General features: G+C 62.1%; 1 protein-coding gene across 1 annotated transcript in view; it reads right to left on the bottom strand.

Annotated features, from left to right (window-relative positions):
- LOC141726239 (cyclic AMP-dependent transcription factor ATF-7-like) overlaps positions 1-14,029 on the bottom strand; it is a 51,217-nt gene that overhangs the window by 3,330 nt on the left and 33,858 nt on the right. The window contains exons 3-11 of the mRNA XM_074530861.1: positions 11,753-11,849; positions 9,752-9,870; positions 6,233-6,427; positions 5,604-5,767; positions 4,237-4,336; positions 3,954-4,091; positions 2,922-3,065; positions 1,473-1,676; positions 871-979 (exon numbers count right to left, since the gene is read on the bottom strand). Coding sequence (XP_074386962.1) covers positions 871-979; positions 1,473-1,676; positions 2,922-3,065; positions 3,954-4,091; positions 4,237-4,336; positions 5,604-5,767; positions 6,233-6,427; positions 9,752-9,870; positions 11,753-11,849 — 1,270 coding nt within the window. The remainder of the gene's footprint in view (positions 1-870; positions 980-1,472; positions 1,677-2,921; positions 3,066-3,953; positions 4,092-4,236; positions 4,337-5,603; positions 5,768-6,232; positions 6,428-9,751; positions 9,871-11,752; positions 11,850-14,029) is intronic.

Raw genomic sequence — 14,029 nt, forward strand, 5'->3', positions numbered from 1 at the left:
GTGCCAGACCCCTGTGTCCCACCAGGCAGGGCAGAACCCCACAGACCCACACAGGGGGCAAGGCACAGCCCTGAACATTGAATTTTCATTTTTTAGGTATTTTTTTCTGCTTGTTCTGCCCGTGTTCCTGCACTCTCAGCCCGTGCTCCCGTTTTTCCAAGGAACACTAGAGGACTCCAGCGTCCTCCCAAAGCCTCTCAGCAGCCTGGAATTGGCATTGCAGGCAGGGCAGCAGGACCCAGATCCTGTCAGCTCCCAGCTCGGTGATAATGAAACAGCCAGCATTAAAAAAAGAAAATTATGGGAAGAAAAGGAGATAAAAACCAGCCTTTTCCTTTTTTTTCTTTTGGTTTAACTGCCAAGCTGAGGGAATGGCAGAGAATGAGCAATGGAGCTCCAGGATGTCATGGGGGGAGTGTGGCCTTGGTGTGGGGCAGCAAATTTGGAATTTCCAAGGGACATGGGGGGCACAGGGACATGGGGGGCACAGGGGGGCACAGGCACCCCCACCCTGCCCTGGCACTGCCCTCGTGCCAGCAGGTGCCACCCCACGGTCCCAGGGACAGTCTGGGGGATGGGCAGGAATGTGCTGGGGGGCTCTGAGGGGGTTTTGGGGTGTCCTGGGCCCACCCGGGTGCTCTGCATGGGTGCTGTGCCAGCCCTGCCCTGCAGGGACCCCGCGGGACAGCGGGTGGCAGCGGGTGGCAGGGGGTGGCAGGGGGTGGCAGGGGGTGGCAGCGGGTGGCAGCGGGTGGCAGGGGGTGGCAGGGGGTGGCAGCGGGTGGCAGCGGGTGGCAGCGGGTGGCAGCGGGTGGCAGGCACGGCCCGAGGGACAGCCGGCCCGGCCCGGCCCAGGTTGCCATCACTCACCCAGGTAGCCCTGGCTCTTCTTCTGCAGCGCCGTGACCGGACAGTCCTTGTGCGCCAGCAGCAGCTGCTTCAGCTGCGCCACCTCGTTCCTGAGCAGCGTCACCTCGTTCTGAGGGACACAGAGACACTGAGTCACTGCACAGAGCGTCCCAACACCCTCGGTGACCCAAAACCCTCAGAGCTTCCCAAAAAACCTCAGAGCTTCCTGAAAACCTTCAGAGCTTCCCCAAAACCCTCAGAGTGTCCGAAAACCTTCAGTGTCCCTAAACCCCTCAGAGTGTCCCAAAACCCCTCAGAGCTTCCCAAAAACTCCTCAGAGCTTCCCAAAACCTGTGCCAAGGCCATGCCAGGGCCGTGCCACACTCAGGCTCAGCTGGATGTTCTGGCCGTGCCAACCCCGTGCCAGGCTGTGCCACACTCAGGCTCAGCTGGATGTTCTGGCCGTGCCAGCCCCGTGCCAGGCCGTGCCCAGCCCTGTCCCCCACTCACACTCAGCTGGATGTTCTGGCCGTGCCAGCCCCATGCCAGGGCCGTGCCCCACTCACACTCAGCTGGATGTTCTGGCCGTGCCAGCCCCATGCCCAGCCCCGTGCCCCACTCACACTCAGCTGGATGTTCTGGCTGGTGAGCTCCTCGGCTTTCTTCTCCAGCGAGGACACCCAGAGCTTGCGTTTCTGCCGGCAGCGCGAGGCGGCCGCGCGGTTCCGCTCCAGGAAGCGCTGCCGGCGCTCGTCCGGGTCCTCGTCAGCCGCGCGCCGGCGCCGGCCCCCGGAGCCCGAGCTGGGCGTGGGCTGGGCCGGGGACACCTGCGGGGACAGGGGGAGATGGGCTGGGACACCTGGGGACACCTGAGGGGACAGGGGGACATGGGGAGAGCTGGGCTGGGGACACCTGGGGACACCTGCGGGGACAGGGGGAGATGGGGAGAGATGGGCTGGGGACACCCGGGGACAGGGATGGGCCGGGGACACCTGGGGACAGGGGGAGATGGGGAGAGATGGGCCAGGGACACCTGGGGACAGGGAGAGATGGGCGTGGGCTGTGCGGGGACACCTACGGGGATAAGGGACACGGACATGGGCACACCTGGGGACAGGGACAGGGAGAGATGGGCTGGGGACACCTGGGGGGACAGGGGGACATGGGGAGAGCTGGGCAGGGCTGGGGACAGGGACAGGGGACAGCGACAGGGGACAGGGACAGGCTCAGCAGCGGCTCGGGGACAGGCAGGACACGGCGCTGGCACCGCAGAGTGAGCGGAGCTTGGTCCCACTGCCACTGCCGGGGCAGCAGATAATCCCGGCTTTCAAGAATGCAATTTGCTTTAAAAATTAATTTTCCCCTCAAAACCTCCAGCCAAACAAGCTGTAGGGAACGGGAGGGTTTGTAGGGCCTCAGGTTTATTGGGGCGAACAGCCAGGGCTGGCAGTGGAGCAGCTCCAGCCCCATGGAGAGAGGGCCCGGCCCAGCCCCACACAAGGAGGGCCCGGCCCAGCCCCGGTGCAGCAGATGGAGATCAAGCCCTGCACAGCCGGCCGAGGGGAGCAGGTGGCCTCGCTGACGGAGGCTGCTGGCACTCGGCTGCTGCAGAGCCAGCCCGGCCGATTGCCTGAGCGGGAGCGTTTAACGCAGGCCTGGGCAGGGGCAGGAGGGGAAACGCTCCTTCCCCACCAACCCCCGGGCTGCCGGGCAGGTGAAGCAGGGCTGGAGGCCCCGCCTGGTGCGCTGGGGGCGCCTCAGGGCTGAGCAGCCCCGGAATGGAACTGTCACACCCAGGGTGACAGGGTTTAACCCCTTCTGCGGTGTGGGGAGGGCACGGGGAGGGTTTGTGCTCCCTGCCAGCCCTGGGAGCCCCAGGGCAGCCCCAGCAGCAGCTCCAGTGCAGCACTATCAGCATTATCAGCATTATCAGCAGCCCCAGGGCAGCCCCAGCAGCAGCTCCAGTGCAGCATTATCAGCAGCCCCAGTGCAGCATTATCAGCAGCCCCAGCACACACACACACACACACACACACACACTCACACACACACACACACACACACACACACACCTGTGGCTGGGCCGGGGATGGCGTGTCCGGGTGCTGTCCCCCCTGGCTCTGCTCCGGCCGCGCGGTCACCAAGGTGCTGGCCGAGCCCACGGCCAGGCTGCTGCCGTTCAGCGAGGAGGAGGCTGCCAGGCTGGCCTTCAGCCTCTGCCAGGGACAGAGAGGGACATCGGAGGAGCTGCCAGGGCCCCGGCAGCCCCTGCAGCCCCTGCAGCCACCCCGCAGCCACCCCGCTGGACACGGGCACCAGCAGCGCCCAGCCCGGCGGGCAGTGCCAGCCCAGCCCTGCCCAGCTGGCAGCCCCAGGGGCCAGGCAGGCTGCAGGGCCCAGGTGTCCCCGAGCGCCTGCAGCGGGAGCTGAGGGTGCAGAGGGACCCAGGGGTGACAATGGTGACACTGGTGCCCAATCCCTTCCCTGAGGGACCCAGGGGTGACAGTGGTGCCAATGGTGCCCAATCCCTCCCTGAGGGACCCGGGGGTGACAATGGTGCCAATGGTGCCCAATCCCCTCCCTGAGGGACTCAGGGCTGCCAATGGTGACAATGGTGCCCAATCCCCTCCCTGAGGGACCCAGGGGTGCCAATGGTGCCCAATCCCCTCCCTGAGGGACCCAGGGGTGCCAATGGTGCCCAATCCCCTCCCTGAGGGACCCAGGGGTGCCAATGGTGACAATGGTGCCCAATCCCTTCCCTGAGAGACCCAGGGGTGACAATGGTGCCAATGGTGCCCAATCCCCTCCCTGAGGGACCCAGGGGTGACAATGGTGACAGTGGTGCCCAATCCCTTCCCTGAGGGACCCAGGGGTGACAGTGGTGCCAATGGTGACCAATCCCCTCCTTGAGGGACCCAGGGCTGACAATGGTGACACTGGTGCCCAATCCCCTCCCTGAGGGACCCAGGGGTGCCAATGGTGCCCAATCCCCTCCCTGAGAGACCCAGGGGTGACAGTGGTGCCCCATCCCCTCCCTGGCTCTGGGGGCTGCCCCAGGCAGGAGCTGCAGGAGCCTGGGGACCCCTGACAGTGCCCCCACTCACCAGTTTGGCTTCCGAGTGCACCGGGAGTGCTGAGGGCGACAGGGACCCGCTGCTGCTGCCGCCGGTGCTGCCGCCGGTGCTGCCGGGGGGCCCGGGGATGCCGGGGATGTTGGGCACCATGGCCACGGGCCGGGCCAGCTGCGGGCACGGGACAGAGCCGTTGGCACCGGAGCAGCTCCTGGCAGGGCCGGGCTGCCAACCCCGAGCAGCGCTCAGCCCCTGCCACCCTGGGGGCCAGAACACCAGCACGGAGCACAGGGCAGGTTCTGGAAGGTTCTCTCACCGAGATGACAGACGGCATCTGCACGGGGGGCCCGGGCAGCACGGGCACGGTCTGGCCGTTGGCGAGCTGCACGACGAGAGGGAGGGAGGAGCTGGGAGAGCTGCAAAACACAACAACAGCTCTGCAAAACTGCCCTGGGAGAGCTGCAAAATAACCCTGCACCACTGCCCTATGAGAGCTGCAAAACACAACAACAGCCCTGCACCACTGCAAAACACAACAGCAGCTCTGCAAAACACAACAACAGCTCTGCACCACTGCTAAACACAACACCAGCTCTGCAAAACTGCAAAACACAACAGCAGCTCTGCAAAACTGCAAAACACAACAACAGCTCTGCAAAACTGCAAAACACAACAGCAGCTCTGCACCACTGCTAAACACAACAACAGCTCTGCAAAACTGAAAAACACAACAGCAGCTCTGCACCACTGCCCTATGAGAGCTGCAAAACACAACAGCAGCCCTGCACCACTGCAAAACACAACAGCAGCAGCTCTGCAAAACTGCCCTGGGAGAGCTGCAAAATAACCCTGCACCCCTGCACCACTGCCCTATGAGAGCTGCAAAACACAGCAGCCCTGCACCACTGCTAAACACAACAGCAGCTCTGCACCACTGCCCGGGCCATGGCAGCGCCAGCTGTGCCAGCCGTGCCATCCCAGCAGCCCCACTGTGGCAGCTCCCCCTGGCTCCCAGGGGATGATTCCTGGATGGAATTCCTGCCTCTGGAGCTCTCCCTGCCTGTACTCACCCAGCTGTGTCTGTCCGTCTGTCTGTGTGTCAGTCTGTCTGTGTGTCAATCTGTCTGTCTGTCAGAATCCCTGCTTTACTCACCAGAGGTGTCTGTCCGTGTGTCTGTGTGTCAATCTGTCTGTCTGTCAGAATCCCCTGGACACTCACCCCAGGTGGCGGCTGGCAGGCGGTGCCTGCACTCACCCAGCTGTGTCTGTCCGTCAGTCAGTCAGTCTGTCTGTCTGTCTGTCTGTCTGTCAGAATCCCCTGGACACTCACCCCAGGTGCCGGCTGGCGGCGGTGCCTGCACTCACCCAGCTGTGTCTGTCCGTGTGTCTGTGTGTCTGTCAGTCTGTCAGTCTGTCAGTCAGGATCCCAGCCCACACTCACCCCAGGTGCCGGCTGGCGGGCGGTGCCTGCACTCACCCAGCTGTGTCTGTCAGTCTGTCAGTCTGTGTGTCTGTCAGTCTGTCTGTGTGTCTGTCAGTCTGTCTGTCTGTCAGTCTGTCTGTCGGATCTCTCCCAGCCCACACTCACCCCAGGTGCCGGCTGGCGGGCGGTGCCTGCACTCACCCAGCTGTGTGTGTCTGTCTGTCTGTCAGTCTGTCTGTCAGGATCCCCTGGACACTCACCCCAGGTGCCGGCCGGCGGGCGGTGCCTGTGTGATGACCGACGTTGGCGAGGGCAGCGTGGCCGCGGCGTGCAGGCTGTCGTAGCCCAGGTGCAGCGGCAGCGAGCCCGGCCGCACGATGGTGGGCGTGGGGGTGGACAGGACCACGGCCTTGGGGGGGCCCTCCTGGGGGGCACAGAGCACAGACAGGGGCTGCTCAGTGCCAGATCCTCAGGCTCCAGAAACCCCATGGCAGAAACTCAGGGCAGCACATGGCCCACACGGTGAGGGGGCAAAGCTCCAGCCCCTCCGTCTGGGGTGTTTGGGATGGAGGTGAAGTTTTAGCCCCTCACTATTCAGGGTGTTTGAGGAGCTCCAGCCCCTCCATTTGGGGTGCTTCAGGAAGGGGTGAATCTCCAGCCCCTCCATTTGGAGTGTTTGGGATGGAGGTGAAGTTTTAGCCCCTCACTATTCAGGATGTTTGAGGAGCTCCAGCCCCTCCATTTGGGGTGCTTTAGGAAGGGGTGAATCTCCAGCCCCTCCATCCCTTCAGAGGCCCAACTCAGGCCCCAGAAAGGCCCAAACCAGGTCTCAGTAAAGCCCAAATCCCGCCCAGAGGAGCCCAGCCGGGTCCCCAGGGCCCAGCCGCACCTTGTCCCTGTCCCTGTCCCTGTCCCTGTCCCGGTCCCGGTCCCGGTCCCTGTCCCGGTCCCGGTCCCGGGGGGGCGAGCGGGGCCGCGCTGCCGCGGGGCTCTCGGGTGGGGACGAGTCCACGTCCAGCGGCTCCTCCTCCTTGATCCGCACGTCCGGCGTGGAGGGCAGCGACATGTCCAGGGCGGCCGAGCCCTGCGGGAGGGACAGACAGTCAGCCGGGATGGACGGACAGACTGGGCCGGACAGACAGGCTGGGAGGACAGACGGACACCCTGGAAGGAGCCCCCATCTTGTGCTGCCTGCGAAAGGCTCTCTGCTCCCCGGGCTGGAGGCTCAGGCCCCCGGCCTTGCCCATTTATTATCATTCTCATTATTATCATTGTTATTTATTGGCACTGCAGCAGCCCCCGTGGCAGCCCCGCGTGGGGCCCAGGGACACACAGCACTGCCCCCGGGCTGTCTCTGGGATTTTCAGCACAAAAAGGGCCCTGCGAAGGAGAACAGGCACCCCAGGAAAGCGCCTGCGAGTTACAGGAGCCACTTCCACTCACACAAGAGCTGTAAAACATTGTATAAATCAGCCTGAATTATTTTATTACCCGATTATCAAAAGCAAACAAAGAGCCATGCAAGTTATTAAATATCTATGAGCGCCCCATTAAAATAAAACCCAACCATATGCCTGGAGTTGGCCCCTTGCCACCACCCTGGGATCCAGCAGAGCCGCGTGGCCCGGCGGAACCAGCCGGGGACGTGCAGGGGACCCCGGGGCGGGGGACGCCTGAGTCTGGGGTCCCAGACCTGCAGGGGGGCCGTGGCAGGGCAGGGATGCTGCTCCAGAGCAGGCAAATCCCCCGGGCCCTGCTCTGCCCCAAAGCAGCCCTGGCAGCTGCTCGTCCAGCCTGCGCCCCGTCCCTGCCTGCTCCCTGCCCGTCCGTCTGTCCGTCCGTCTGTCCGTCCACCTGTCCCTCCATCCGTCCGTCCGTCCATCCCTGCTCCGTCCATCCATCCATCCATCCACAATCCATCCCTGCTCTGTCCATCCATCCATCCATCCATCCACAATCCATCCCTGCTCCGTCCATCCATCCATCCATCCATCCATCCATCCATCCATCCCTGCTCCATCTGTCCGTCCATCCCCTCATTTTGGGGTGTTTTGGGGGGGACACAGCTCCAGCCCCTCCATTTGGGCTGTTTCACACAGCATCACAGCTCCAGCCTCCTGTGTGGTTCCTCGGGTGGGTCTGCCCACAGCAGGTGCAGCAATAACCAAATTACCTGCCCTTATACCCACGTACCTGCCCTTATTCCCATTTCCCTGCCCTTTTAGAGCCCAGCCGCGGCCGGGGGTGCAGCAATACCCGTTTGCCTGCCATTATTCCCGTTTCCCTGCCCCTATTCCCGTTTCCCTGCCATTATTCGCATTTTCCTGCCCCCATTCCCGTTTCCCTGCCATTATTCCCATTTCCCTGCCCCCATTCCCGCCTGTTCCTGCCCCCATCGCCACATGTTCCTGCCCCCATCTCTGCCCATTCCTGCCCCCCATCCCTGCCTGTTCCTGCCCCCCATCTCTGCCCATTCCTGCCCCCCATCCCCGCCTGTTCCTGCCCCCCATCTCTGCCCATTCCTGCCCCCCATCCCCGCCTGTTCCTGCCCCCCATCTCTGCCCATTCCTGCCCCCCATCCCCGCCTGTTCCTGCCCCCCATCCCCGCCTGCTCCTGCCCCCCATCTCTGCTCATTCCTGCCCCCCATCTCTGCCCATTCCTGCCCCCATCCCTGCCTGTTCCTGCCCCCCATCCCCGCCTGTTCCTGCCCCCCATCCCCGCCTGTTCCTGCCCCCCATCCCCGCCTGCTCCTGCCCCCCATCTCTGCTCATTCCTGCCCCCATCTCTGCCCATTCCTGCCCCCCATCCCCGCCTGTTCCTGCCCCCATCTCTGCCCATTCCTGCCCCCCATCCCCGCCTGTTCCTGCCCCCCATCCCCGCCTGTTCCTGCCCCCCATCCCCGCCTGTTCCTGCCCCCCATCTCTGCCCATTCCTGTCCCCCATCTCTGCTCATTCCTGTCCCCCATCCCCGCCTGTTCCTGCCCCCATCTCTGCCCATTCCTGCCCCCCATCTCTGCTCATTCCTGCCCCCCATCTCTGCCCATTCCTGCCCCCATCTCTGCCCATTCCTGCCCCCCATCCCCGCCTGTTCCTGCCCCCATCTCTGCCCACTCCTGCCCCCATTCCCGGCCGTTCGTGCCTCCCTTCCCCGCTCCAGAACAAAGGGCAGGAGCCTTTGCCGCAGCCGCATACCAATGAGAGAGATCAATTTCGGTTTAAAGAGCCTGTTATTGGCGGAGGGGGGGAGCGGCTGGGAAGGCAGGTTTCAGTTTTAATTCTGAATTCCTCCGTTCCCCATCTCGGCAAGATTTACGCGGCTCGGCTCCCGCAGTTTATTTCCGAGCAGCGCCGCTGACTGCGAGCGTATGCGCGGCCATACATCAATTTAGTAAATGTATGTGCCAGGCTGCGCGCCCGGCACGCATCTGCTGCCGCTCCCGCCCGGCCAGCGGGCGGGGCGGGGGCTGCAAATGTCCTTAATTAGCTGCTTTCTGATGAGATCCGCGCGTCCTTCAGCCGCCGGCGCTCCCGGCCTGCGGGGGCAGCCGGCATCGATGGCGCTGGCGGAGCGCGGAGCTCTTTGTTAGCGAATCTGCTCCTTCCTGCCCACCGAGCTGCGACGGAGCCGCGGTGCCCCCGGCCCGTGCTGCCCCTCCCGGGCTCCGTCCGGCCGGGCCGGGGCCCCGAGGGCGTTCTGATCCCTCCCTGGGCCCCGAGGGGGTTCTGCTGTAACCCTGGGTCCGGTGGGTTCTGCTCCCTCCCCGGGTCCGGTGGGTTCTGATCCCTCCCCGGGTCCGGGGGGTTCTGCTCCCATCCCGGGTCCGGTGGGTTCTGATCCCAACCCAGGTCCGGGGGTTCTGCAGCTCCTTCCCTGTCATTATTTTGGGCTCTCCCCCTCTCTATTTCTGCAGCTCCTTCCCTGTCAGGTATTTTGGGCTCTCCCCCTCTCTATTTCCCCCGTTTTTCCGAAGTGCAAAGCCAAAGGAACAATAAACCCTTCAATCAGCTCTCGGCAGGCCAGGATCGGTGGGAACGATCCAAAGTCACCCGAGGGACACCAGCAAGGCCCCGCAGGGCAGCAGATCCCGCCAGGGCCGTGCCTGCACAGGAGCCGCCCCAGTGCCCCCCAGTGCCCCCCCAGTGCCCCCCAGTGCCCCCAGTCCCCCCAGTGTCCCCAGTGCTCCCAGTCCCTCCCAGTGCCCCCAGTGCCCCCAGTCCCTCCCAGTGCTCCCAGTGCTCCCAGTGCTCCCAGTCCCTCCCAGTCCCTCCCAGTGCCCCCAGTCCCTCCCAGTGCTCCCAGTGCCCCCAGTCCCTCCCAGTGCTCCCAGTGCCCCCAGTGCTCCCAGTCCCCCCCAGTGCTCCCAGTGCCCCCAGTCCCTCCCAGTCCCTCCCAGTGTCCCCTCTTGCCTTTTTCTCGTCATCCTCGGCCGCCTTCTTGAACTCGTGCTCGAAGGAGCTGGCCAGCTCGTTGAACAGCCCCACCTCCTCACAGTTCTTCAGGAACCGCGTCGGGGTCGGGGTCTGATCTAGGTCGGAGCACCGGGAATTGGTCAGGGAGAGCAAAACCAAAAATCCCCATTTTACCACCCCGGCCCCTCAGTGGGAGCCCCGGGACCGTGGGTGTCACCCTGGGGACAGCCGGTGACGCTGTGGAACGGGACAGTCACTGTGAGCTGGGTTTGTTTCTCTGCTGTTCAGGGGAACAATCACAGGGGGATCATTCTGAGGGTTTCTGTCAGTTCCTGGCTGTGGGATCCCCGTCCCTCCCACCCCAAAGTGATTCCCTGGGATCATTCCTCTCTGTGCCAGATCCAAGCCCCAAAGTGATTCCCTGGGAATTCTCCCCTCCTGTGCCAGCTGTGAATCCCAGAGAGAAAACAGTCCCAAAAAATCCCAGAGACAAAATGGTAAAGAAAAACCCCAGGGAGAAAATGGTCCCAAAGAATCGCGGAGACAAAATGGTCCCAAAAACCCCAGAGACAAAATGGTCCCAAAAATCCCAGAGAGAAAACGGTCCCAAAAAAATCTCAGAGACAAAATGGTCCCAAAAAATCCCAGAGACAAAATGGTCCCAAAAAAATCTCAGAGACAAAATGGTAAAGAAAAACCCCAGAGAGAAAATGGTCCCAAAAACCCCAGAGACAAAATGGTCCCAAAAATCCCAGAGACAAAATGGTCCCAAAAATCCCAGAGACAAAATGGTCCCAAAAATCCCAGAGACAAAATGGTCCCAAAAACCCCAGAGACAAAATGGTCCCAAAAATCCCAGAGAGAAATGGTCCCAAAAAATCCCAGAGACAAAATGGTGGCTCAGAAAAGCCTGGGATAATGGAATTTCAGGCAATAACGGGCCCAGATCTCTCTGCTCACAGCCAGCAGGGTTTTACAGCCCTCACTCCCCCGTCTGTGCCAGACACGCTGGGCCTGCACTGGTGTGGGGGTTCAGCTGGTCCTGATCTCATCACGGATAAATTGATTTTTGGGGGTTTAGCTGGTCCTGGACCAGCTGTGGATAAATTGATTTTGGGGGTTCAGCTGGTCCTGATCTGACCATGGCTAAATTGGGTTTGTTTGGGGTTTTTCCTGTGTTTTACCCCAGAGCGGCCCCGAGTGTCAGGGTGACCTTGTTCCTTGTGCTCCTGAAGCGTTTCATCCCCTCGTGCTTTTCCAGAGAGAGAAATCCTGAAATTCCCCCTGGGAATGAATTCTGCCCACAGGCACAGCTCACCCCAGCCCTGGGGAGCCCAGCTGAACTCCCATTCCCTGCATTCCCATTCCCTGCATTCCCGTTCCCTGGCTGAGCCCCGGGGCTGGGCTGGAGATGAGCAGGGAAGGAGGTGCCAGGCTGCTGCTGCTGCTGCTGCTGCAGTTTTGTTTTGTTTTGTTTTGTTTTGTTTTGTTTTGTTTTGTTTTGTTTTGTTTCGTTTCGTTTTCCCCAAAACCCCTCCAGGGTGTCCCCTCTGTCACCCAGCAGGGACACAGAGGGACTCTGGGGGTCTTGTGGGGTTTGGGTTCCCCCCATTTTACAGAGGCTGTGGGAGCTCTGGCTGGGGCTCTGCAGAGCTCGTGGGGCTTTTAATTTATTTTATTTATTTATTTTATTTTATTTATTTAATTTATTAACTGCAGCTTCCCAAAAGCTCGGGGAAAACTGACACCTGGGCCGAGAGGGGAAGCTGCTCTGTCAGGGCTGGCTCATCGTGCTCAAAGCACACGCAGAGACGTGAAAGCCCTTCTGGCCATAAATCCTCCAGCCTTTAATAAAAAACGAGAGCTTAAAAAAAAAAAAAATAAAAAAAAAAACCCCAAACCCCACAAAACCTGATACCACCATAAAAAATAAAGAAGAAACGTGGGAGGCTGATGAAATGCAGATGAGGGGGTCTCTGGGGCACAGCTGTGCCGTACCTGCGATGATGACGGAGTCGGTGCGAGCGGGGCCGAACTTGAGCGTCAGCTCGTGCTTGTGCTTGTGCACGGCCAGGTGATCCTCGTTGGTGAACCTCTGCAAGGGAATGGCACAGAATGGGTGATCAGCCGGGGTATGGGCACACAACGGGCACAGAATGGGCACAGCACGGGCACAGCACGGGCACAGCACGGGCGATCAGCGCTTGGGGTATGGGCACAGAATGGGCACAGAACGGGCACAGCACAGGCGATCAGCGCTCGGGGTCATGGGCACAGAATGGGTGATCAGCGCTCGGGGTGTGGGCACAGAATGGGCACAGAACGGGCACAGCACGGGCGATCAGCGCTCGGGGTATGGGCACACAATCGGCACAGAACGGGCACAGAACGGGCACAGCATGGGCGATCAGCGCTCGGGGTATGGGCACAGAACGGGCAATCAATGCTCAGGGTCATGGTCAGAGAATGGGCACAGAACGGGCACAGCACGGGCACAGCACGAGCGATCAGCGCTCGGGGTATGGGCACAGAATGGGCACAGAACAGGCACAGCACAGGCACAGCACGGGCAATCAGCGCTCGGGGTATGGGCACACAACGGGCACAGAACGGGCACAACACGGGCGATCAGCGCTCGGGGTATGGGCACAGAATGGGCACAGAATGGGCACAGCACGGGCAATGAACGCTCAGGGTATGGGCACAGAATGGGTGATCAGCACTCGGGGTATGGGCACAGAACGGGCACAGAACGGGCGATCAGCGCTCGGGGTATGGGCACAGAATGGGCAATCAATGCTCGGGGTCATGGTCAGAGAATGGGCATAGCACGGGCACAGCACGGGCGATCAACGCTCGGGGTCATGGGCACACAACGGGCAATCAATGCTTGGGGTCATGGGCACAGAACGGGCACAGAACGGGCAATGAACGCTCGGGGTATGGGCACAGAATGGGCACAGAATGGGCAATCAATGCTCGGGGTATGGGCACAGAACGGGCACAGGACGGGCACAGAACGGGCAATCAATGCTCGGGTTATGGGCACAGAACGGGCACAGAATGGGTGATCAACGCTCGGGGTTATGGGCACAGAACGGACACAAAACGGGCACACATCGGGTGATCAGCGCTTGGGTTATGGGCACAGAACGGGCAATCAGCAAAGGGGGTTATGGGCTTGTCCTATGGAGGGGGAGAGGATCTGTGGGAGAAGGGACAGAGGGGGACAGGGTGTGGGACAAGGGGACAGACTGTGAGAAGGTGACAGCTGTGGGAGCAGGGAACAGAAGGGGACAGGGCTGTGGGAGCAGGGTAAGGCTTAGGGGTAAACGCAATGAAATTCGGAACCCCAAGATTCCCACTCTGTTGCTGGCTGAGGAAGAGGCGAATTTGGTGCAATTTGGGCAACTTTTGCTGCGTGGGGTGAGGGCAGAGCCGGCCCCCAGCTGCAGGTTCAGCTCCTGAGGTTTTATGGAGTGAGGGAGGGGCAGCATCGGCCCCCCACCCAAACCCCAAACCGGGGGGAGCCACAGGATGGACCCCACCCCTCAGGGGGGGTAAAGTCCCATGGAGGGCTGTGGGGCTGGCTCTGGGTCAGGCTCTGGGTCTGGCTGTGGGTCTGGCTCTGGGGCTGGCCCTGGGTTTGGCAGTGGGGCAGTGTGGGTCTGGCTGTGGGTTTGGCTGTGGGGCAGGCTCTGGGGCTGGCTGTGGGTCAGGCTCTGGGGCTGGCTGTGGGGCTGGCTCTGGGTCAGGCTCTGGGTCTGGCTGTGGGTCTGGCTCTGGGTCAGGCTCTGGGTCTGGCTGTGGGTCAGGCTCTGGGTCAGGCTCTGGGTCAGGCTCTGGGTCTGGCTCTGGGTCAGGCTCTGGGTCTGGCTGTGGGTCTGGCTGTGGGGCAGGCTCTGGGGCTGGCTGTGGGTCAGGCTCTGGGTCAGGCTCTGGGTCAGGCTCTGGGTCTGGCTCTGGGTCAGGCTCTGGGTCTGGCTGTGGGTCTGGCTGTGGGGCAGGCTCTGGGTCTGGCTGTGGGGCAGGCTGTGGGTCTGGCTGTGGGGCAGGCTCTGGGGCTGGCTGTGGGGCAGGCTCTGGGGCTGGCTGTGGGGCTGGCTGTGGGTTTGGCTGTGGGTCTGGCTGTGGGGCTGGCTCTGGGTCAGGCTCTGGGTCAGGCTCTGGGTCTGGCTGTGGGTCAGGCTGTGGGTCAGGCTGTGGGTCTGGCTGTGGGGCAGGCTGTGGGTCAGGCTGTGGGGCTGGCTGTGGGTCAGGCTGTGGGTCAGGCTG

Source organism: Zonotrichia albicollis, chromosome 33 (genome assembly GCF_047830755.1).
Source record: "Zonotrichia albicollis isolate bZonAlb1 chromosome 33, bZonAlb1.hap1, whole genome shotgun sequence".
Classification (NCBI taxonomy): domain Eukaryota; kingdom Metazoa; phylum Chordata; class Aves; order Passeriformes; family Passerellidae; genus Zonotrichia; species Zonotrichia albicollis.